The 23,373-nt window shown below is 38.0% G+C and overlaps 1 protein-coding gene across 10 annotated transcripts in view; it reads left to right on the top strand.

Annotated features, from left to right (window-relative positions):
• Positions 1-21,134, top strand: part of LOC118427250 (leucine-rich repeat and calponin homology domain-containing protein 1-like) — a 31,116-nt gene extending 9,982 nt beyond the window's left edge. Inside the window, exons 3-19 of one of the 10 annotated variants that reach the window (XM_035836911.1) lie at positions 2,154-2,280; positions 2,739-2,844; positions 3,834-3,970; positions 5,215-5,330; positions 6,525-6,654; positions 7,156-7,464; positions 8,040-8,161; positions 9,000-9,062; positions 9,631-9,723; positions 10,389-10,491; positions 11,120-11,263; positions 11,575-11,625; positions 12,305-12,371; positions 13,745-13,857; positions 14,202-14,339; positions 15,627-15,704; positions 18,407-21,134. In XM_035836911.1, coding sequence (XP_035692804.1) covers positions 2,154-2,280; positions 2,739-2,844; positions 3,834-3,970; positions 5,215-5,330; positions 6,525-6,654; positions 7,156-7,464; positions 8,040-8,161; positions 9,000-9,062; positions 9,631-9,723; positions 10,389-10,491; positions 11,120-11,263; positions 11,575-11,625; positions 12,305-12,371; positions 13,745-13,857; positions 14,202-14,339; positions 15,627-15,704; positions 18,407-18,667 — 2,158 coding nt within the window. In that variant the 3' untranslated portion in view covers positions 18,668-21,134. Of the gene's footprint in view, positions 1-2,153; positions 2,281-2,738; positions 2,845-3,833; positions 3,971-5,214; positions 5,331-6,524; positions 6,655-7,155; positions 7,465-8,039; positions 8,207-8,617; positions 8,681-8,999; positions 9,063-9,630; positions 9,724-10,388; positions 10,492-11,119; positions 11,264-11,574; positions 11,626-12,304; positions 12,372-13,744; positions 13,858-14,201; positions 14,340-15,626; positions 15,705-18,406 lie in introns of all 10 variants that reach the window. The other 9 variants (XM_035836909.1, XM_035836917.1, XM_035836912.1 and 6 more) reach the window with 9 other exon arrangements.
• Positions 21,135-23,373: the final 2,239 nt, after the last annotated feature.

Here is a 23,373-nt window from a genome sequence, read left to right as displayed (position 1 = left end):
AGTATGTGTGTGTGTGTGTGTGTGTGTCACACAGTGTACATGTACGTATGTGAGTGTGAAAGCACTATTCCAACTTAAGCCAACTTTCAATCTTTTAAACCTTTTAGCTTTTTTGAGGGGTAGATGTGATTTGTCTATATGTTTTATCCCTCAAAAATTTCATTTTCAATTTTGATGTGTGTACTGCTAGTATATACATTCTTTATTTGAAATTTGCACTTTATTTCTTCGACACTTTCTTCTGTCTTTTCTTAAAACGAATGATCGCCTCTAAAAATGCTGAAAGTCGTGATGGTAGCACCCAAGATTGAGAGATCTTCCGTACACTTCCATGAAACTTTGTCAACTTCGAAATGTTTAGATGCTATACTGTAGTATACATACAGACACCCAAGATGTCACATTGTGTACTGTACGTGGGCTAGGGAACAAGAAAGTTCTTTATTTAGGTCAAGTACTTCAGCCATGGAGTCCTCAGGAAAGTTTGTTCTGTCCCCTGGAAAGCAAACATTCACATTTATAAGTTATTCCATAATGCATATCCCAGGGCTCGAAATACTGGGTGCATGTACACATTGGTGCTCCCAAAATTTGAGCTGTGAACCAATTATTTTTTCTGCGAGTGCACTGGTGCACCAAAGTATTTTTGTAGGTCTACGTACATGCATGTAAAGATATCAACAAATATACGCCATATTTTTGTAAAATTGGCATCTAAGTGTTAAAAAGATAATAATGTTAGTAATTGTGTAAGAATTTTTAACTGTTTAAAACTTTACGAGTAAAATTTGGAAGCTGATCCCAAAAATGACAGCAATGAATATTTCTGTAGAAACATGTACAATAGCATTATAAATACAACATCAGCTGTACTTTTAATTTTATTGTACTTTTCCAATGATATTCTACCTAATCACAAAAATGAATTTCGAGCCCTGATATACATACACATTGGCATTCGTACAAACACTGACCAACTCTGGTTTTCCAAACTGTTCTGTTTGTGTTACATTTACCTTTTACGTATAAGGTCAGGTTTGTTTACATTTGTCAGGTCTTTCATTCTCTGAATCATAAATTGTATTGTGAATGTCCCCAAAGGTTTTACTGTTGTAGAGCACAGAATGACTCATGTGCTTACTCCCCGCAGTCACAAAGGGTATTGTCTGCCCTGATGTTGCACAGGTGGTGTTTTGCAAGGGATTCAGACGTCAACACATACTATACCGTGTGCACTTTGACCCACAGACTTTACTGAAAAACAAGCATCACGAAGTTGAAGACACGTTTTTGGTCCTTGTAATTAGAGCTTTTTAAAAATTTTAGCAGGGCCAGAATGTGGCCTACTGAAATTTTACTTTCGATTTTCTTGAAGTCAATAATATGACTATCAGAATAGGTAAATACAAGTATATAGAATGATTTTGCAAAGAAGTCACAAAAGATTAATAAATTGAACAATTATGGATATACTTAACTGTATACGTACTTAACAGCTTCTAGATTTGTGATATTAAAATTTTCAAATTGTAGAATCTTTAAAAAAATAAGGACCGAGTAAACTTTTTATAGAATTCTTATGCAACAGCTGAACTTTGTAAGTTGTCATCAGTTGAATATGTTTGAAAGTTACGACCTTCCTGCAATAGAGAACTGTCAGTAAAGGCACAGCAGGGTCTCAGATTTAGCCCAGTCAGCCGATATTTTCCAGAGTACATGTAGGTTCACTAAGAGTTCAAGGTACATGTACAAGGTTATTCCAAATGTTCAAAGAGTGGTTCAGACAGGTGACAAATGAGTACCTACTATTTTGTTGAGAGAAATTCCTTGCAGTTGATGTATGAATATGGAGGTCCTGTGTTTGAGAAGTGGCACGCCTTAGGAACATTAAAGAACCTATCACACTTATTGAATAGAGTAGAGATCACTCCAGGTTGAGGGGATCAAACCCTACAGTCTGGTCTCTGGGTTGACATCTTGAAAAGGTGACGAGTCACCTGTTATGTCAATCCTTCCTCAAATGTAGCAAATCTCGTTTAAGTTGTGAGATAGATAAATATATGTATAGTATCTAAATTTTAAGAATTCTACTTTTCGTGTTAATTTGACATGAATTTTGGATACATGTGATTTTCTTTTCCTTATAATTCCAGTCGGAACCAGTTGACCACCCTTCCCATCCCCCTATGTTATCTCCCACTACAAGTCTTAGTCGTCAGCAACAACAAACTGGTCTCTCTGCCCGAGGACATCGGCAAGTTGAAAAAGCTCATGAACTTGGTAAGTGGTTTACCTAAATGTAATTCTATTGCCTTCTGCAGGGGTGATACTTTTGGATGAGTCAAGGCTTTTATTGTCCCAAAGATTGAAAAGATAACAATAAGGTCATATTATTCTGGAAATGATTCTTTGATTAAATCAGAGATACTGAGGTTCTTCACTGTTGAGATAGTGATGAAATTATAATGTGTTTTTTATTGTAGAATCAGCAGCAAATATCAGGTTGAATATATATGTTTATGATCGGAGAAATAAAGTAAAAATTGATCTGTTTTATGATATGAATATTGAATTTTTGTGAGACTGAAGAATGTTTTCTTTTAGCTATTCCTATTGGTGATATTGGTGAATTGAGTTTCTTTTGTTGTCTACAATAGTTGCATTGTTAACAGTAGTGAAATATTGATTATGCAACATTCTGTATTGACTTTGAACTTTTCTGTAATTTTTTTTGCCAGGATGTGAGCTGTAATGAGATCAGCACACTACCATTACAGATAGGAGAGATGGAAAGTTTACGAGAACTAAATATCAGGAGAAACCACCTACAGACATTACCAGAAGGTAGGGATACTCATATCTTTGCTGAAATTTTATAAGATATCATTGAGAAAGAAAAGCTGAAATGTCACAGTGTCCTGAAAGTTGAGGGAAAGGATTTGAATAACACAGTCAAATTAAATCAAGAAGAGTGTAGTGTCATGGCCCTATCGGTATTGTCCAGAGCTAGTGAAATTGCTGATAGGGTAAGTGCATGACCTACCCTATTTGCCCTATTGGGCAAGTACGATTTTTCCATTGAATGAGACTTGGTTATACTTTTTACAGTCAAGTAATGGTCAACATAGAAAAATAGAGGCATTGATAAGAATGCCATTGTTGGAAGTGAAAATGCATATGAAAGTGACATTTCAATTTTGGGCAGGTGAAAATTTGGTCTGTGCAAGTAAATTTTATATGTGCTGGCTGCCATAGGACAAGTGAATTTTAGAAAACTTGTCCAACCCTGAGAGTGTAATGTTACCTTAGATCAACATAGTCAAACTTCAAGTGTCTGGCAGCCCACATCAAAGCAACACACACATGTACACTGTTATGGGATATGAACTTGGATGTTTTTCCAAAATTCTGGTGCTTACTCCTTGTGCAAATGCCTAAACCAATATTGAATAAGGGTTAATGAACATATATCTTTTCAGACTTCCTTGTGAGTGTCAAGTTATTGGCAGAAACTAGAACTGACAGCTTGCAGTAAACTAATGGAGAATTGTTTACCTTAGTGTTAGTGTTATGGGATATGAACTTCAATGTTTTTTCCAAATTTCAAACTTACTTCCTATGCAAATGCCTAAACAAATATCAAATAAAAGTTTAATTTGAAAAAAAAAATCTTTTCTGACTACCTTGTGAGTGTCAAGTTATTGGCAGAAACTAGAACTGACAGCTTGCAGCTAACTAATGGAGAATTGTTTACCTTAGTTGTACAGCCAAAGCCAAGGTGCGTGGCATGGATTTCAGCGGGGTGTATTAACACGTTGCACCTGTTTCCACAGAGCTGTGTCAGCTGAGAATAACACGGCTGGACATCTCCTGTAACAAGGTGACATCCCTGCCGGCCTGCTACAGACATCTGCAGACTCTGTGTGAGTTTATACTGGACAACAATCCGCTCATGTCGCCCCCTGCACAGGTAAGGATGTCACACCTGTAGACTGATGTCACTTATATTTTGATGTCAGATACTGTAGTACAAATCATAGACAATTCGGTAGTACTATGCACTTACACTCATCCCTTTTTCCTTATCTTAAATGTGTAGTGTTTGTATTTACCTTAAAGTTTATGTTATAGAAAACTGCTAACACAAATACTTAAGCATGAAAGTTCATCTGTACATTATAGAATACATTATACATTATACAATACATAAAAGTTTGTGTGTTTATAGTTGTAGAAGATCTGATGAAAGTTACTTTAATTTTTTTTTGGTGTCAAAAGTCTTTTTGGGCCAGCTAGGTGACTGGTAAGACAATGTTGTGTTGATTTTAGACTAAGAACATGGCACATCAAAATGGATAGAGATTTAAATGGATTACTTTGTGGCTAAGTGAGGACAGCTGTGGAATTTCATAGGTTTAGTAGAGCTAAAATGGTTTTAAAGTATTTTAGAAAAAGAATTTTAAGCTTGACATTTGATATGGGTACATTTGTAGGCTGGTTTCAAAGGTTACTACATGTAAATGGTATTAGATTTGCCACGGTAGTGTGTAAGCAATGTATGTGTACATTGGAACTCTTGTAAATAGTGGACATGCATTATTGATTTTTGTTTAAAACTGCAAAGCACTATAAAAGGTTTCTAAGTTCTATTGTGTATTGAATATTATTCACATCTCATACATTTGTGGGTCCCAATGCAGAATTACCAATTGTCATGTTTTTTTTTCATTCTTCTTCCTCGTTGTGTATTTGGCTGGGAATTCTGGCATATCATCAAGAGAAAAAAATGGACAAGATGTAATTTATGATAATAAATAGGGGTGGGTAACAGTACCAAACCGTTTTTTGTTGCTGGACCAGTCCTGAAAAACTGGACCTGAAAAATAATCATATTTTGGACTGTATTTTGGACTGATTCGAAAATGAACAGATTATACTGGCAGGCATTCACATATTTTGGAGCTGTAAGCTCCAAGAAGATAATAACAGCGAAGTAGAGGTGACCTGTTTTCACAGATAATTAGGTCCAGGTTCAAGTCCGGACCTGGACCTGATCCTTTGGACCTTTACAGTACCTGTACCTGAATCTTCTGTACTGATACTAACCCCTAATGATAAATCAAGCTGAAAACAGAAGAAGCGTAGCCTGTGGCTAACTGATTTGATATTATTGTTGATGTGTGTGTTTTGCACCAATCCCCACCCACGTTGCAGGTCTGTACCAGAGGAAGGGTGCACATCCTGAAGTGGCTGTGTCAGGAGGCGCACAAGGAGGACAGGAAACGTGATGTCATGGAACAGATCCTGGACGGCAAGCCCGCCAACGAGAGGTGACGCACGCCAAGCTATATACGGGCACGAAATTAACGGGAAAATGTTTGTGAGCCTGGCATGTTGGCAGACCAGGGCTCTAGCCAGCTCGAAATTTTTTTCCGTCAGCCAATTCCCATTGTCGCGAAAATCGCGCAAACGCTCTGCCATGAGTTAGAAAGACTGAACTGAGACCTTGAAAAACGGGTTTTTAATGAGATTATCGTATGCTAAAGGGCGCCGACACACTTCGTCAACAATAATAACAATAGCAAAACGAACAGTGTGTGGCTTTTACGGCCGTGGACGGCGTCCCCAAGCCGTCTGTAGCTTCCACCAAGGATTTTTGTCCGTCAAGGTTGACGGATTGGTTTTAAAATTTTTCCGTCACGCGCAGCAAATTTCCGTCAATTGACTGGAAAACGGACGCTGGCTAGAGCCCTGTGGCAGACTGTTATAAAATAAATAACAAGTCATGAGTCCACATTGCCATGAGTCAGCAGTATACTCTTTATTTTCGATGTCAAAAAGCGAGATATTATAATGAAGGCAACTTTTTATTTTGGCCAAACTTTTCTTTTATTTGCACGCTTGCATCAGTTTTGGAGTTCCAGCGGATATGAGCCATAATCAAATCAGCATGGTCTAACCAACGAAAGAAAGATGTTAGCTGCTGCAAAGCTGGTATGTCACACCAAAGGGTGGCTTATCCGTTAAACAATACAGAATACAGCTACAGATTGAACCTTTGCAGTTTTTGCTAATGAAAAATTCATAAGGTACTTCCTGGTTATGTGACTTCCATGTTAAGGCACATGGAAGATAAGACCTCGAAATTGATTTCACTGCATATTTAGAAAAAATAATCTTGTCAGCAACAAAAGGTTGCTATGATTTATTTCATAATTTTTTGCTGATTATCCTTTTGACTATCTGCATTTTTATACCATGAAAACTGGATAATTATTTGAGGTGTGTTTGTGTGTCGTTTCCAAATATTTGTAGTCAGCATAACTTACGATTGTGGATGGATTGCATTTGTTATGTGGGTAGGTCTTTGGAAGATAAAGGCCTCCTAGTGACTGACTTTGGTACTGCAGAAAGTTTTTTTGTATCTTTTGTCCTGGTTTTCATCTGTTGTTCAACATCTTGTAGAGTGACAAAACTTCTCATAAAGACGTGTTACTAATGTCTATAACATTATTTCCTGACAGTTTGAATGGTGAGGGGAGCCCCCATGTACGGATGGGCCTGCCCAGTGCAGTGTCCCAGGGGAGTGTGGTCATGGACTCAGGGTACAACACCGCTTCTGACACCAGCAACAAGAGATGGTCCACACCAGAGGTAAACTAAACTTCTGCTGAGAAAAGTAACAGGAAAAAGCATAATAGATCTCTTTCCTGTATGCATTTGTGTATCATTTTACTATGAAAAATTGATAAGGTATGGAATGATGACGACTGATACTCCAAAATTTGACCAGTTTCGACTTAATTAGTATTTCTCAAGAATTACCAATATGAAAAACTAACTTTTTAGTTTATGACAAAGTTCTTTGATTATCTGCCTGCAGGGTTTTGTTTAGCTCCAAATTCATTTTTTTGGAATTGTGGACTGGTGCACCTAACGTTAAAATTTAGGTGTAAAGAAAAAAAAAATGTTGGGTGCCCAACATAAAGCAAGTGAACCTAAATTCTATTTACATTCAAACATTTAAAAGCTTAAAACATGTTATACATCAAAAGCTTCAATGTTTAAAATGTCAAAAATATTCATTAGGTGCTCAGAAGAATTCTAGAAGAAAAGTTGTTGAAAGTAAGTTGTTTTCCTTACTATATTCCTCAGAGTGAAGTGCTAGAAGACGAAGACAAGCTGCTAGAACAGGTCGCGCACCGTACCAAAGAACAGCGCCACCAGCGCGCCGAGGCGTACTACGGGAAAAAGATCCAGGAAGAGAGGGAAAGATATCTGGCGGAAACGGGAGGACTAGGTTCTAAACTTGAGGAGTACAGGGACCAAACACTGGAGAGAAGAGAGGGAAGTTATTCCACAGCAATAAGAGACTTTGAATCGAGAAACTTGCCAGTGCCAAATGGGCAGGGGGAAGAAGTACACACGGTGGCAACAACAACAACAACAAAGACTGCGGACATGGTATGTGTGTGATTTAACCTTCATGGATAACCAACTACAGTAGATAAATCTTAAAGCAAGATTTTTTATTAACAAGTGGTGCAATAGAGTGATGCTTTAGCCCTGCCCACTTACTCAAAAGATGAAGAAATGCAAAGTTAGAGGCAAATATTTGACAGACATGCAGTCACTCTCTCATTGGTCAAACACACAACTGTCATTGTCTCATTGGTTGAACTGCTAATTGTGGTGGACAGTCAAGAACTGTTCAGTCAGTCAAACTGTAGTTCAGTCTGTCCAACTACATCAGCATCATCCAATCTCAATGTAAATTTCTTCTATGTCAGATTCCTCAAGTAAACCATTCAAAGCCAGATTGTACCTCTTAGGTCAGTGAATAGTTTCTTCAGGTTGGTGCGTCACTGAATAAAGAGACTCTTTTTACACAACCATTGCTTTATTCTCACCAAGGTTTCAGTGACCATCTGTCACCTTCTTGAGAGCAATTCTGACTGGTTCACATTGTACTGCAGGACAGGTGTCGCTGCTCACAGTTCAGATGCGGTCACAAAACAGTTCTTTTCTGTATTTCTTAGGGTTTGGAAGGAGGAGATGAAGAAGATGAGGAGAGAGAGAAGGAAGAGAGGAGAAGAGCAGCACAGGTGGTTCACAGGGAACAGGAGAAGGTGCTCCGGACCAAGAGAGCGCAGAACAGAAGGTGGAGCGAAACCGCTACTACTAGTTCTGGTCAGACCAGGGAAAGGTGGGGATAGGGGCACATGCAGCCTTGCAGTTGTACAACTTTACTAACTTCAACACTTTGGGAAAACTCTGCATGATAACACTGCATGGTCTGCATGTTGAATTATGTAACCATTGACAGTTCTCATAAAAATAACACCAACATCCAGTCACTACAGCATGGGGTGATGGAAAGCATGTACAATGGTTTTGAAAGCTAATTCTCACCATCTTGTCAGTTGTTGTTACTTGAACACTGGTCATGCTGCACTGCAGTACTGTTCATTGGTACAAGAGGGAGCTGATACATAGTGCCATCTTTTTAGAGCTTGAAGAGCATATCATGTCTATCACATGTAACCCTGGCATGTTTAACTTTAAGCTCTTCTTCACAACTGTCATACAATTGTTGTTCAACTTTATCAAATTTTAGCTCTACTACCATCACTGTTGGCCAAGCCAAACATTTGTCAACATTTCTTGGGAACTCAAGAAGGTGAAATTGCTAACTATTCATACATAGTCATGGCTAAAGCTAAGTCACTCTGTTCATGCACAAGGCTCGAACCTAACTCATTCCTGTGTCATTTTGTAAGATATAGAAGGCTATATCTTGTCTTTACTTTGCAGTCTTGCTAGTTGTGTAATGAAAAAAATCATCAGTGCCATCTCTTGATTTGGGACCTGTAAGTTTACATTGGTACTTTAACAGCAAATGTGTAGTAAGAACAGGAAAGGGTTATATTTGAGCCTCTGTGTATATCTCTATGGTGGTGGTATAAAGGTGTAACCTTGGTGACTCCATCTCTATCCAGGTCGGCTCCCCTGTCCTCTGCTTCATTTAATGATTCCTATAGAAGACCCCGACCAGACACCAAGTAAGTCTTGCCGTGTGATGATACCCCTGCCTTACCTTACCTTCGCTGATGCTGTGTTTTTAGCCATATCCATATTTGTTCGGAACTGAATGTGTTGTTTCAAGTTTATGTGTATTGTTTTCTGTATTACTGTCTTCAATGCATTATGTACTGTTTAGCTGTTTCCAATGGCTGAATTGTACACCATTAATAGTGCCTTATATGTCTTATGTCTTGTTATCCTTTTGATGATATAAGTTAATAGTCTTCACGAGGCATTTATATTTACCAGGGAATCTTTAGCACTTCCTACCATATTCACATATCTGCTTTGTCTAGATCTGTTTTCATTCATGAAAATTCAGGAATTAAGGAAAAAACTAATCTCATGCTGTTCTTTGTGGTAACCTGGTGACAGTACTACATATATTCATTCTAAACTATTGTCACTCTATATGCATGATGTTACTTATCTACCAAGAAACTAGTGCTTTTTCCATCAACAACATTCATTCAATGTCTTCCTTTTTGTAAGGGATCCTCCAAGTCTCTTGTCTTATGTCTTCATCATCGCTCTTGCTGCTTTCAGTTGGAGGTTGTCATCTTCCAGCTTTAGACATGACCGCGATAGAAACTCCTTAAACCTTGACCTCCGCGCCGAGGGGAATAGATGGGACACCAAGTGAGTGGGCCGACTGGTACTCTGGCGTAGAGTTAGACGCGTGCAACACTGCGTGTGCTGTAGGTCATAGGTCGTAGGTCACAGAAGCATCAGATAATCAGAGTGCACCAATCACAGTATGACCTCAGCTATCCAATAATTGATGATTTCGATTGATTTCTATTGAATAAAAGCAGTGCTCGAAAGTCGAAATACCCACTTGCACACTTGCAAAATCAACTGCATTTTGCTTGGTGCAACTTACATGTAATTTAAACCCAGGTAGCACAGTGAGCAACTTGAAATTCTGTACTTGGAACACCACTTTTACCCAGTTGCAGAAGATTTTGTATTTATTTCTTGATAAGATAATGTGGTTACATGTAACAGGAAGAAAAAGATAATGGATATGTAGCTGATTTGAAGAAAGCAATAACTTAGAAGTGGGGCAATCTGAAATGTTGATGCCACAACCTGGCTTTTGACTGAGGTTGCCGCTTGGATGACCTGGATAAAAAAGGATTTCGAGCACTGTAATAGGAATGTACCTTAAAGAAGTTTGCAATAGAAAGGTAAGGATAGCCAAGGTTGTACTGTACATTGAGTAGAGAGTGGCGTGTTGCACTTTGCATTATATCTGGCACGTGCGCCCGCCTGTTAGTGACAGTTGGTCGGTGTTGTTCTAGTGGGCCCAACAATGACCAGGCCAGCCCGATGAGGAGTCCCTACAGTAGCCCGGGGCTCAGCCCGGGGACCAGTCCACACGTCAGTCCTGCTGCTAGGAACCAGGTGCGCACTCTTTATGTACATTGTATAATGCACCTTTGATAATGATGAATGTCAATGTCAAGATTGCACTAAAATGCACTACACAGTACACTACCACAAGGCATTGGCATTAACTGAAACATTAATGGCTGTAACATCTGCTTTATTGGTACAAATATGACCACATTGCAAATGTTTGTGCTGTATGACGCAGAAAAAGAAATGAGAGAGGACTTTTACAGTCAAACCTGTACAAGTGACTACCTCTGCATAAGGACCACCTGCTTTTTGGTGGTCCCTGAGATAATTTTGCACCATTTACCCAAGCGTTAAGAATCCTATCTATAGTCCCCATGTGCTCACAAAGACCAGATTTTATCAGTTCCCTGAGTGGCCTACATGTGCAGTATTGATTAGACATGTATATACTATACAAATGTATGTAGTCCCAGTTTGTTATCTTGAATGGCTCATAAATTTGAATCTCATAAGACATGATTTACTATTTTATTCTACTGATATTTGTTCAATTTTGTATTGTATATGTATGTATGTGGTCACAATATCAGCATGCTGCCTGTGTCCACATTGTATTGTCTATGTTGTAATCTGAACAAAGTCAAGACATGATCTCTGCCTGTGCTCCTAGGATCCTTCTGATGAATTCCGTCTGCGACAAGAGGCGCTGGCGGCCAGAACGAGACACGAGGCCCAGCTGGCCAGGCGACGGTACGAAGAGGAAAGACAGCGTACCAAACAGTTACAGAAAGATGCCGTCTTAAACTTTGTCAAGGTACTTTGATATCCTTGCCATATGTTTCATGTATTTCGTATCATGTGCATCTTTCACTTTTATTTCTAAGAATTTGTATCATATTCCACCTTATTATTTGCTACCTCATTACATTTTTAATATGCTAAACAGTAACTTATTCCATTTTAGTTGCTCGGTTCACAAGTTTTCATCAAAAACACAACAGTGGTGACATCTCTCAATTTGATTGATCGTCATCATCTTAAGATTCGATTTTGTAGAAGAAAATCTGTGAACCGAGTAGAAAATGAGCTTTGCTCTACCTTTCACCTCATTCTGTATCTTCACAGCGAACGTCTGGCTCTAATATTGGCAGAGATGACGACAGTCTTTCTGATGAGGTAACTTTGAAAGGAACTTTACAAATCAAAGTTTTATGTTTAGGAGGGTGGTGGTTACTTGACCAGAAAACTATATACCAAAGACCCTTACTAATATTACTCTGGTATTATTAAACAATTCCTGTATGCAAGTTTTCCTATCATTTCTTCTTCAGATCTAGTTGCAGGTACACATTGTGTTCTGTTTTTATTGATATTTTGTTTGTCTTTGAAATGCCGGGTGTAATTTATCAATTTACTTGAATATACAAAAACAACAATGTACATGGTTTGCAGAATAACACTTTTTGTTTGACCCAAAAAGTTCACAACTCTGGGATGATTTTTCTTAAAATCCTTGGAAATATGTATTGTCATACACTGTCTACATGAAACACCAACAACAATATACCCTGTGTACCATTGTTTAATCCAACTACATTATTTTTCATGCCTGTTTTTTTTTATTGTGATTACAAGCCTATTTTTTACACAGTAAGATCAAACTAAACTGCTTATGTCACAATCGCAACTCAGCCAAATGTTATAGTGATAGCATTTGTGTTTCATGTAAACTAGAGTTGCATTTTTTCCAATTTTGTAATTTTAAACCTGTACAATTGTAAGTAAAGCATTATTTAGCCTCTAGACTACCGGCTTTACGGAAATAGACCTTTCATTGACATGATACATTTTTCAGGACCCAGAGAGAACTCCAACCAACTCCTATAACAGTTTCACCATGCCTTCACTCAAACCCAGATCAGGTAAGCATTATGATGTAACATGTCTGCATAGTAAAGATAACAAACCATGATTAACAAGTGTGTATGAAAAATGAGGTAGACATAATAAACTTATTAAACCATAATTGAGAGTTAAGTTAGAGAGGTAAGAAATTGTGTACAAGAAGAAATTAATATGTAAATAAGATGTCACAAGACCAGAACACAGCAAACCATGATTAACAAGGGTGTATGAAAAATGAGGTAGACACAATCTTATTAAACCATAATTTGTATTAACATCAACATCAGAGTTAGATAAGAAATCTTGTACAAGAAGATAAATTGATATGTAAATAAGATGTCACAAGACCATAACACAATTCAATTACAATATTTGGAATTATGTAAATTTGGTCAAATGACTGTTTTCACAGTTCTAATTACAATCTTGGTAATGTGAGCTTTCCCACTGGAAGCAAAATCACATAGCAAGAAATAAAGGTGCATGAAAATTGCTACATCATTAAGGCTGTAATAATACATTCCATTGAGTATCAGAATTCTAAATCTCTCGATCGTTGAGTGGTGTGAATTGCAGGCGCCGGTAGTACTGGAAAGTGTTATTACCCGCAAATACGAGCCCCAGAAAAACCATTAGTGGCAAATTGGTGGCTGTATACATGTAGGTGAAATATTAATGGCGCTTTCAACTAATCAATATCTACTCTATATTCTGGCACACGTTAATCTTGTGTGTAGGTGTGATACGGCTGGAGTAATGTTAGCATTGTCGCCTCAATGGTGATTATCCATTAGGTTAATGATGGTTTAAAGTACAGATCATTATCCATGTAATGCAATCTTTATGATTAGATTGTCTGGGGAGTTGAGGATAAGTTGGGAACTTGGGATTTTTGCCTTAAAACTCCAGTTCATATGGCAAAAAAAATGTGTATTTTACTGTTCCTTACATGTATGTGAATTTTGGTTCAGAGGGTACAAGGTTTTATTATGTCAAGTATGTGCCGAAAAGATCAAGGAGGCATTTTTCCATAAAAAATAGAGGTATCGTTTGGGGGGTTTGTGTTTCCAGATACATTGCATTTGTGGTCAGTATAATTTAAGAGTGGCTGGATGGATTGTGATGATGTGTATTACTTTGTTAGATAAAGGTCAAGGTCAAGTTTGGGCCTCCTAGCGGCTATCCTTGGCACTGCAGCAGAATGTCCAGTTCTTGTGCCTTTTGTCCTGGAAATGCCAGGGTCAATTTATGCTTGATTTGTACATTCTGAAGTTTGAGCTACATGTAGCTTACTTTGAAAAAGAAGCTTGTGTTTAACTCCATTAATATTAGTGTAGAACCAATACTACATGTACTTAGTAACTTGCTTTTTTTTTTTTACTGTTTCCAGCGTTCAATCTGACTTCTCCAAAGAATATAGACGACATGGATCCCAATTTCACCATCAGAAGAAAGTTGGACATCATGAGAGAAGAAATGCAGGCAGTAGAGGAGCTCAGAAGGGTGAGAACTCAAATTGATCGTTTTTCTTTAGTCTTTAAGTCATCAAAGAATCTGCTGTTAAGTCTGGAGGCATCAAGTATGTTGATCAATGCACAAAGCCTTTGGATTGTAGTGATTTTCCATTTGCCTTATGGGTGTTACGTTATGCAAAAAGCCGGAGGCTCTTTGGGGCTAACATAGGTTTATTTCATTGCTGAATGTATGTGGCATTTTGGTAATTTTCTTAACAAAAATTTGGAGCATGTGGACCCGAGTGAGTGAGTTTTAATGTAATAGAATAGAAGAGAATTCAAAAGCTTCTCTGGAGTCAGAATATTAAGTCTTATTCCCTTCTTTTCAATCAGAATATCGAGAGCAGATTAAAAGTTTCGCTGCCAGACAACCTCGGCACTGCGCTGATGGATGGAGTGGTGCTGTGTCATCTGGCCAACCACGTTCGACCGCGTTCCATATCAAGTATCCATGTGCCTTCTCCTGCTGTGGTGAGACCATTTTATATGTTTTTTGTCACCTGAACAAACTTTTAAAAAGTCATGGAGTTTAGATTATAAAAGAGTTGCTTTGATGTCAAAGTTGATACTACAGGTTCTAGTCAGCCTCTGCTCTTTGACGGAATTTATCCACTTGGGGACAGACAAAAATTTTGCCCATTCTGTCCTCTGTGACTGACAAAAATTGGTATGTTAAGATATCAATTGAACCAAGCAGAGTCTACCAGCAAAGTTTGCCCCTCAAAATAAAGGAATTTTCAGAGGGTCTAGATTTTAAAATTTTCCGGGGGAGGGGGGGGGCATGTTCCCAAAACCCTCTAGGACCATTGCACATTCGACAGGATTTTTTAAAAAGTCTCTGGGACTGAAAAAGAAATTTTAGGCTGGTTAGAACAACTGTAAATACAGTAACTGCAAAGGAAGAGAAATGACGGAAGAAATGAAGATTAAATGAAGGACGACCAACACGTCGATACCTCTCTTAAGGTTGTGATTACAGAAGTTAGATAAATGTCTGAGATACAGTCAGTACTTAGACACTACAGGGATTCCTGTCGCTTAAAGGTGTGAAACTATAGATACCTCAGGTGTCATCGATCTCATGCTGCATGCAAATGTCATCACATTAATCACACCGACACAATATGCTACAGTTCACTGCAGCATCGCCCTGGACCGCTCCTCCAGGAATTACTGATCTAGATAATATCGGGAGATGGGGGCCCATTTATTGGCGAGGGATGTCTTGAAATTTCAGGAACCGCATGTGGCATATTAATTGTACAAGATGTATGGTACATGGCTTGAAATAAGCTAAATGACAATTCTTGAAGATGCAAAGATAAAACTTTGTAAATTGTAGAGATAGACTGGAATAGAAAATGCAGTTTGGTTAGTACAATGTAGTACAAATTATGGCTCACCCATACATTGTAAGACTGAATTCCACATAGAAGTGATTTAAAGCTGAATGCCTCTAGTCTTTTTATGTGCTTTCATGTGACAATAAATTACAGTTGATTTTGCCTTAATGTACACAGTGTTGAATCTATAATCTAGAGAAGGTTAATATAGTACAGAATTCAAAGGCTTCAGGATCTGTAGCTCTTCTTTGCTATAAAATAGATTAAAGCTATTCATGTAAAAACATCATTTGAATTCAAGGGTCTTAAATTTCATGGTACTGGTATGGACCAGGTGAAAAAAACTGCTTTTTGTTCTTGTGTCCTGAACTGTTACCAGTAATTTTAAAGATATTTTTTCCCTCTAATTTTCCAGCCCAAGTTATCCCTTGCCAAGTGCAGAAGGAATGTCGAGAACTTCTTAGAAGCGTGTAGGAGGATAGGTGTCCCTAATGTAAGTACATCGTTACATTTGTACGTCTCTTTGTATTTTGGCATGCGTTGTTTGTCTCACTAAGATCTTCTATAGATCAAATGTAGAAGATTCACGGTGTACAAAATGACAGTTGTAATTGTGTTGCTTGAAGTTGAAATTGATTGCTCGTTGTTTGCTTGTGGCAGATTTGTGTTATTGCTTTGGGCCATTGTTTGAACATGCTCGTCATTATTCTGTACTTTTATTTTTCCCCTGGTACTAGTACTGTTAAGCCTTCTTACATGTTGGAGATGAAAAGGGAATCATTTGCATATTTATAGAAGCTTATCTCTGTGTTGTTTGAATGTTCTTTGGATTTTTATTTTTTCTATTACCTTCTATAAGCTCCAAGCATTTGCTTCCAGTTATGCTACTTTGACTTGTTCAGTAGTAATTGTTTTTCCATTTCCTTCGGTATTTATTGAACTCTCAACTTCAAACAGACATCATTTGGATTGCTGGATCTTTTCAAATGTGAAAAAATTGAAATGTCTCAAGTATGAATGCCTTGTAATATTTGTCTCACAGACTCTTGTTCTTTGAAGTTTCTTGTGTTTTTGGTTTTCTTTCTTAGATGCTTATCCCTCCTTTCACCTTCTTTGGTTCATTTCATAGAAATTCATAGTATTTTCATGTCTGATGTTATTTGCAAAAAAAAATGTTATTGGAAAATCCATTCTTTACAAGAAAAGCATTCATCATTATGATAGAAAACCTGTAACTGCCTTTTATATCACTAGATGAAATCATTGTAATCGATAAAGTACAACACAGATATGATCGTTCGCAATTCCGAAATAGGGATTTGATTCCTCAAGTAGTTTATCTCATTGCAAAGTCACTTTTTCTCCCCCTTAACTCTATTTTGGCTCTCCCTTTTGATAGAAATGACCTCTAGGCATTGTCAATGTCCCATGCATTGGATCATTCAGTAGATACCTTAGATTGGAGCGGTTGGATCAGGTCCAAACAAGAATCATTCAATTTCCCCTCTAGCTAGTTCTACAGAAGTGCCTACTCCAGCAAAATTAGAGCGAAAATGTCATAAGTGTCTTCTATTCAGTGAGCAGGGATAACTGACTGTCTTGAGTGACTTGACAAGGCTCCCTTGGGGGAAATGAGTATGTCACATATAGCAGCTGCACTAGTGATAATAGCATTCTTTTTTTGTATGTAACACTTGCTTTTAAAACGTACCAAAATTTTGAAAAATCTGATACAGTTCAAACACAACACGGTATCCATGACTGTAAAGATCTTAAATTTGTTTTATTGTAACTCTCTGTTCATAATCCCAATTTTCATCCTCGACATTATGAAGTTGAAAGTTGATTGGAACAAGTAACTCCTCAAATTGTACTCATAAATTTGACACAAACCAATAAGAAGACTAAGTTTGTATACACTAGTCCAGCTTCTGTTTCATTTCATTTTGCTGTCGTTTTATTCCCAAGATGTTTGTTTTTTGTTTATGTTTCTTGTGTCTGTCTTCTGCTGTTCCAAGTCTGTCTTCTCTCAGTTGTCCCTCGGTAATGATCAGGTGACTGATTTTCTCTCAACTCACAAGAGCTAATAAAAGTGCAGGCTGTCATAGGATTAATGTGGTGACTCTTCCATGGATTCTATGCATGTGCACGTCTTAGGATTTGTAGCTGTAGGTTTATACAGAGCCTTTGGAGTTACATGGTGGACTTTCCATGTTGTAATGCTCTCTTTCAAGTACTATTATAGATAGTCATGTCACTGTAAAGGCACAGGGTTGTTTTTTGTTTGAATGAGGAAGGTGTAATGTGAATAACACATTAGCAGAAATGACAGCCTCTTGTATATGTACAGTACTTGTAGTTGTATATATGCACCCAATTCAGTCACTTATTTCCCACACAAAAATGGTTTGGGATCATTTTAGACCTGCAATGGGTTTAAATGTCAGAATAGAATTTCTTACGCATGGAATTTCCTATGAAAAAAAACAATGCTCTATGCACCATGTTTTAGAAAATATTATTTATAACTGTTACAGCACTATAATGAAACATACAATAAAATTCCAACCATCTCACCTAAATACCATATAACCCAGATACCATATTGGAATTCCCATTGACAGATCAATATGTAGATTAGAGCATTAAAGGAAATGAAAAATACTCTTAACAGGATTATTTTCACAAGTGATCATTTATTGGGGATTCGTTGTAATCCATTGGCAAGTAGTTACCATATTTTAATTTATTAAGAGCCAGTCTTTGTTTATGCTCACAGTGTCATAATTACACTATTGGGAAAACATTTTAAACACAAGAAATTCTGCATTGTGTAATTTCCATTTCAAGCATGCTCAAGAAATATATTTTTGATAGGTTTGAATCAGACTTCTTCAAATGATATTGTCAGAACCTGAGAATGGAGTATGCTACAAGTATCAAAAAATGACCCTGTGCCTCAAAGTGACACTGACCCTTTTAAGGTAACTCCTGGCTAGCAAACAAAGTCAAAGTCAAGGTTACTCAGTAAGATACATACAAGCATGCTTTCTAACGTGTGTCATATAATCTCATTCTGCATGATCCAGCCTTTTAACCAATGAGCATGGCCTGTGCAGTAATGACATTAACACCTCCCTTTGATGAATTAAAGTCTCCAGAGTTGGTTTGTTCTGTGTGCCTGTTTCCATGTAGGACATGCTTTGTCATGATGAGGACATACTGGCACAGCGCAACCTTTCCTATGTGGGAATAACGGTGCGGGCTCTGGTAGATTTCCTTCCGTCGTCGTCAGCACCTGCTCTTGACACCCCTCACTGGTCGCAAAGACTCCCGCTGTTTCCTGTCCGTTCCTCTTGCGAACTGATTGGGTTCCTCCTCTTCTACTTCTCATTTATGTTTCTTTTTATGTTTGTGTACGTCAGGATCAGCTATGCCTCCCACACGACATCTTAGAGGAAAAGGGCCTGGCACGGGTGGGGGTTACAGTGCATTCACTGCTTAACTGTGCCGGACAAAAGACTAAACAGACGTCTGCTGTGTGACACCCACCTGTAGTGTAGACACCTGGGGGCAGTCTCAAAACTTCAGCCAGATTTCTCAACAGAATCAATTACTTCTGAGAGGCAAGAAGAGTTTAGGTCAAAAATGTATTTTGAAAGTAACAAATGGAAGCTATTATAAGTCCGAGCTGTGCCCTTTACTGACAAATCTGGCTGAAGTTTTGAGATGCTCCCCTAGCGTTAGAGACAGGGACTGAAGAACAATGTGTTGTATGAGCCACAAAGAGGAACACCGATGTGAACGAACTGGCAGTGCGTAACATTCCATAAGCCCAGATTGCCACAGTAGACTTTATGCACATTTCAAACGCACCAGCACAGCACATGGAAGCTCCCAGACTTTGCACTTCAACTGCATGTACGTGTAGATAAGCAGACACTTTGAGACAGTTGTCAGGATCATTTGTTTCTTTACCTGAAGGTGTTCAAAGACATTGGGTGGGTATATATCATTATCACAGCACTCCATATGGGCCTGGCAGTAGCACAGTATTCTATGTCTTACTTTCCTTTCTGGCATGTACCATTCAGTTGTTATCTTACAAAGACTTTACTTTTTCTTCAGCATTCTGTCGATGAGAAAGAAGCAAAGAATGTTGAATGAATTTTACCACACAAAGTTTTGTTTATTTCAAAATACATGTATGCTTAAAGCGGTGGCAGGTTTATTTTGTATGTTGTCTAATTGGTGATGTTGGATATGTAATATACATCTATGAAAGAAAATCCTTGGATGTGAGGAAAGTGGTATTTGATAGAGAATGAATTATGGTGTTTTAACAATTCATGTGGAAAAATGCCATGGCATTAGTACTGTACTTATACTTTCAGTTCTTACATCTTGCTGCTTGGAGTAAAAGGATAAGTGCCCAATATGCCCCGGCATTTTTTATGTCAGCTGATGCATTATTCCAAACAAAATGTCAGTGTTCCTCTTTGTGGCTTTTCCCCCCGACCCTTCAGGAGCTCAACTTACAAACATTATTGTTGCTGAGAAGTGTAGATATCTTTTGTATATTTGTTCACATAGACAAGAAGTGCCTATTGGGTGTGAAAATAAGACCATAGAGACATTTTAAATAGATTCCCCACATCATATGTTGCAGAAATATACTTGGTCTTTTGTTGTTGTATTTTTGGTTTATCTTGTGCCAGGTTCTACATATCAGTTGGGGACCATTTCATCAAAAGAATTTTTTTTGTTAGCAAAATTTTATTTGTACCAGGGAATTAAAAGTAGAACATTACTTGTTGCATTGGTAGAAGCACTATAGCTGTTCCTTCTCATGAAATGAAATCTCTGCATTGATTACTGTAAGGATTTTAAGGTAACAACAGTTTGGAATGGTCCCCAACTAAGTTGATTAGTATTGGTTGAATTTTTGTATATATTTGTACTATAACTGCTTTGTACACACTTCTAGCAATTCTTATATCCTTGTTATAGCTTCATGCACTTGTCGATGTAAATCTGATATAGATTGTGACCATTTGGGGGAGAAACATTGTACAATTCAATAAACAAGTAAATTTACAAAGACTTAAACCTTTGTATTATGATTGTGAGTAAATGAGGCTTTACAAAATTTCATGTATTCTACCCCCTTTCTTCCCCCCTTTCCCCTCAGGGTTTACAGTGGCAAGTGCACTCTTTGGAAACCTCTATGTATATTATTACATCTTCATTCTGTACCATTTGTGTGGTGATGCCTGTTGTACTTAATGATTTCTGTAGGGGTAGAGACATATTGTGTATGTGAATGTGTAACAGTTCGATGGCGCAAACCCAAGCTGGACATTCCTAGGTGGAAAACGTCAATACAGAATTATGTGTAACCACAAAATGTAGCACAAACCACGAAAATTATACGCAAGACAGGATTGAAAATGTAGCACAATACACCATTCTAAACCATTCTGAAATGTGAATATTTTATGCAAATGAACTGAATTCCCATGGCTGTGACCAATGACCTTGCAGCTAGTCTGTTATTGTCACAGACACTAGTCTTTAAAACCACTGCCGAAAAGTATTTAATGTTTAAAATAGACATCCTTGGCCTTCATTACTATGCATTTTATTTCATTCACGTTCCTTATCAGTTTACATTCAGTGTAACACATTGTTCTTTGCTGGCGTTCTTCAACACTATAACATAGTCCATTACAGATAGGCAAGATACATTATATATATTTATGACTCCCTGTTTCCTTTAAGATAAGACGTTTCACACTTCTTATATTTTCTTCATTTTGGCTATCCTGTAACTGAGTATTGGAGCACAAATATGGATGGTCTGAATATCATGCTAACTGTTAGAGAAAAGTTTTTGAATTTATTAAATATGTACTGAAAATTACATGTATGTCTGTTTATTTCTCACCTGTGTTGCAGTATACCATCAATGCATTGCTTATATGTAGATATAATTTGAAAACAAGCATGTGTCATGACATTTACGTAATATTGTTTTAAAATATCAAGGAAAAATATGAAATATTTTGCCTTTTTTTTATTTTGTTGGTACCCTGTATTGACAAATAGCTTTCTTGGCAAAGTTAAATCGAACTGACAAAAGGCGCCCCCTGTATCGATTATCATTGCTGCATGAATGCAGAAAGGGAAGTACACTGCTTGGATAATGACACCTGACAGCCCAATGTTTTTGATGCCATTTGTCCTCTCAGCTGATAGTTACTTATAATGACAGACACAAGAGAACAAATTCAAGATGAAAGATCACCAAAATGGTCACCGGAGATGATACACTGGTACTTATGGATTCCCCACCATTTGGGGCTACTAAGAGCATTGTGAGGCCACACCAAATTTATTTGTTGCTTCTTAGAATTTTTCCAAAATAATTGGACCAACAGGCCAAGAAAAAAAAATTCCAAGGGTGGGGTAAAGATATATGGCTTAAATAACAAAACAAAAACAACAGCCTGAGGAGTTTAATGGCCACTCTATGCAATGAATCACTTCCTTTGATCTTTGACTAATGTTGAATATAGTGGGACTGCGTGGCACGATCGGGAGCGCGTTGGTCTCAGACCCGAGAGGTCCCGGGTTCAAATCCGCTTGCCGTGTCACCGATCTTGTGCCCTTAGGAAAGGCACTTTACACGACTTTCCTCACCTAACTCAGGTGTAAATGAGTACTTAGCTGCGGCTAGTGGCAGTGACAGGCCTTTGTGGTGGTGACAGGCCATAGGGGCATGTTCGGGCATGACGCACCCGCCATGACACACGAGTCAGGGGTAGGAGGAACCCCTTGCATCCTTGGTCGGAAGTCCTCCTAGGAGATGGAAACTCCAAATAATAAACCTGCATCTGCTGGGGCAGTCTTACGTGGCAAACAGTTCTGTCCCTGTAGGACTTAGTGCGCCAGTAGACGAGAGGGTGGAGAAGGAAGTGCACACCCCTCCTTCACCTTAAAAAGTCGCGTGCAGGCCAGGCAGACTGGTCGTCTAAGCAACCTTGTCTTCCTACCATTGATCTTCGGATACGAAGAAACAGCCATCATCATCAATGTTGAATAAAAGGCATTGGTTTTAAACTGACATTATATGTGTATGTGGCTCTGAATGACAATATTTACAGGTTTGTGATAGCAAAATCTGTATCATTTAATTCTCAGGACAAAAAATGGACAGGCGAATCCGAGAAGCAACAAATAAATATGTTGTAGCCTAACCTGAAGTCAGAGGATAAGTGGGGCAATGCTTGCCGTTTAGGACCTCTTTGTACAGGTCGATGAAAAGATAGTCAATGTAATAAAAGATAATGCCATAATGTGGGCACTTAGCTCAACAATAATGGCTTTTATATTACCCATTTGGTGACGTGTATTTAGGATGTGCATTTGGCACTACACAAACCTACTTATCAGAGTCTAACAGGGGGTTTGGGACAGGCTATTTTAGGAATGATACATTACACGTGTAGTATGCTAATATTCAAGAACCTTATTACAAACTCAAGCAATTAATTTGGATTGAAGAATATTGACAACACTTAACAATGCAACTATCTTTGCTGACTATATTGAGAGTTGACTTTTGAATGTATTCATGTTCCCATTGGTATACCTTTACATACATACATTACAGGTCATGAGCCTTGATTGATTTTAAATTCCATTCGCTTTCATATGATCTTGATATCTTTGAAACAAAACCCTTTTTACAACTTCCAAGTGAATATGGAGACTACAAAGATAAAACACCGTGACATATTTAGAGTTTTTCAAATTTTTTTAGAATTTAGTCATTATGGTGTGTTTCTCGCAAGTTCTGTCAATGCTCATATTCCAGTGGGACTTAAGACACGGGCCAAGCCTGTGGTACCAAGGAGGTTAAAAAAATGTTTTTTAACCTCCTTGGTGGTACCAACTTTGGACCCAGGCCAAACTAGCATAACCATCCTGCAAGTCTCCAGTTACACCATATCCCGCTAGCCGGGCCAAACTTTTACCCATGGCCAGCCCAACGTGAACAACGCTGAACACATATCAAGACAAACAAACCAGAAACAATACCTCTATTTTCACAGAATCCGATGTAAGAACCGCCCATTTTTATGCTGACTACAGCAGGG

This window comes from Branchiostoma floridae, chromosome 12 (assembly GCF_000003815.2).
Source record: "Branchiostoma floridae strain S238N-H82 chromosome 12, Bfl_VNyyK, whole genome shotgun sequence".
In the NCBI taxonomy this organism is placed as follows: domain Eukaryota; kingdom Metazoa; phylum Chordata; class Leptocardii; order Amphioxiformes; family Branchiostomatidae; genus Branchiostoma; species Branchiostoma floridae.
Note: the sequence above shows the minus strand (reverse complement) of the source record. Positions and strands in the feature narration are given on the sequence as shown.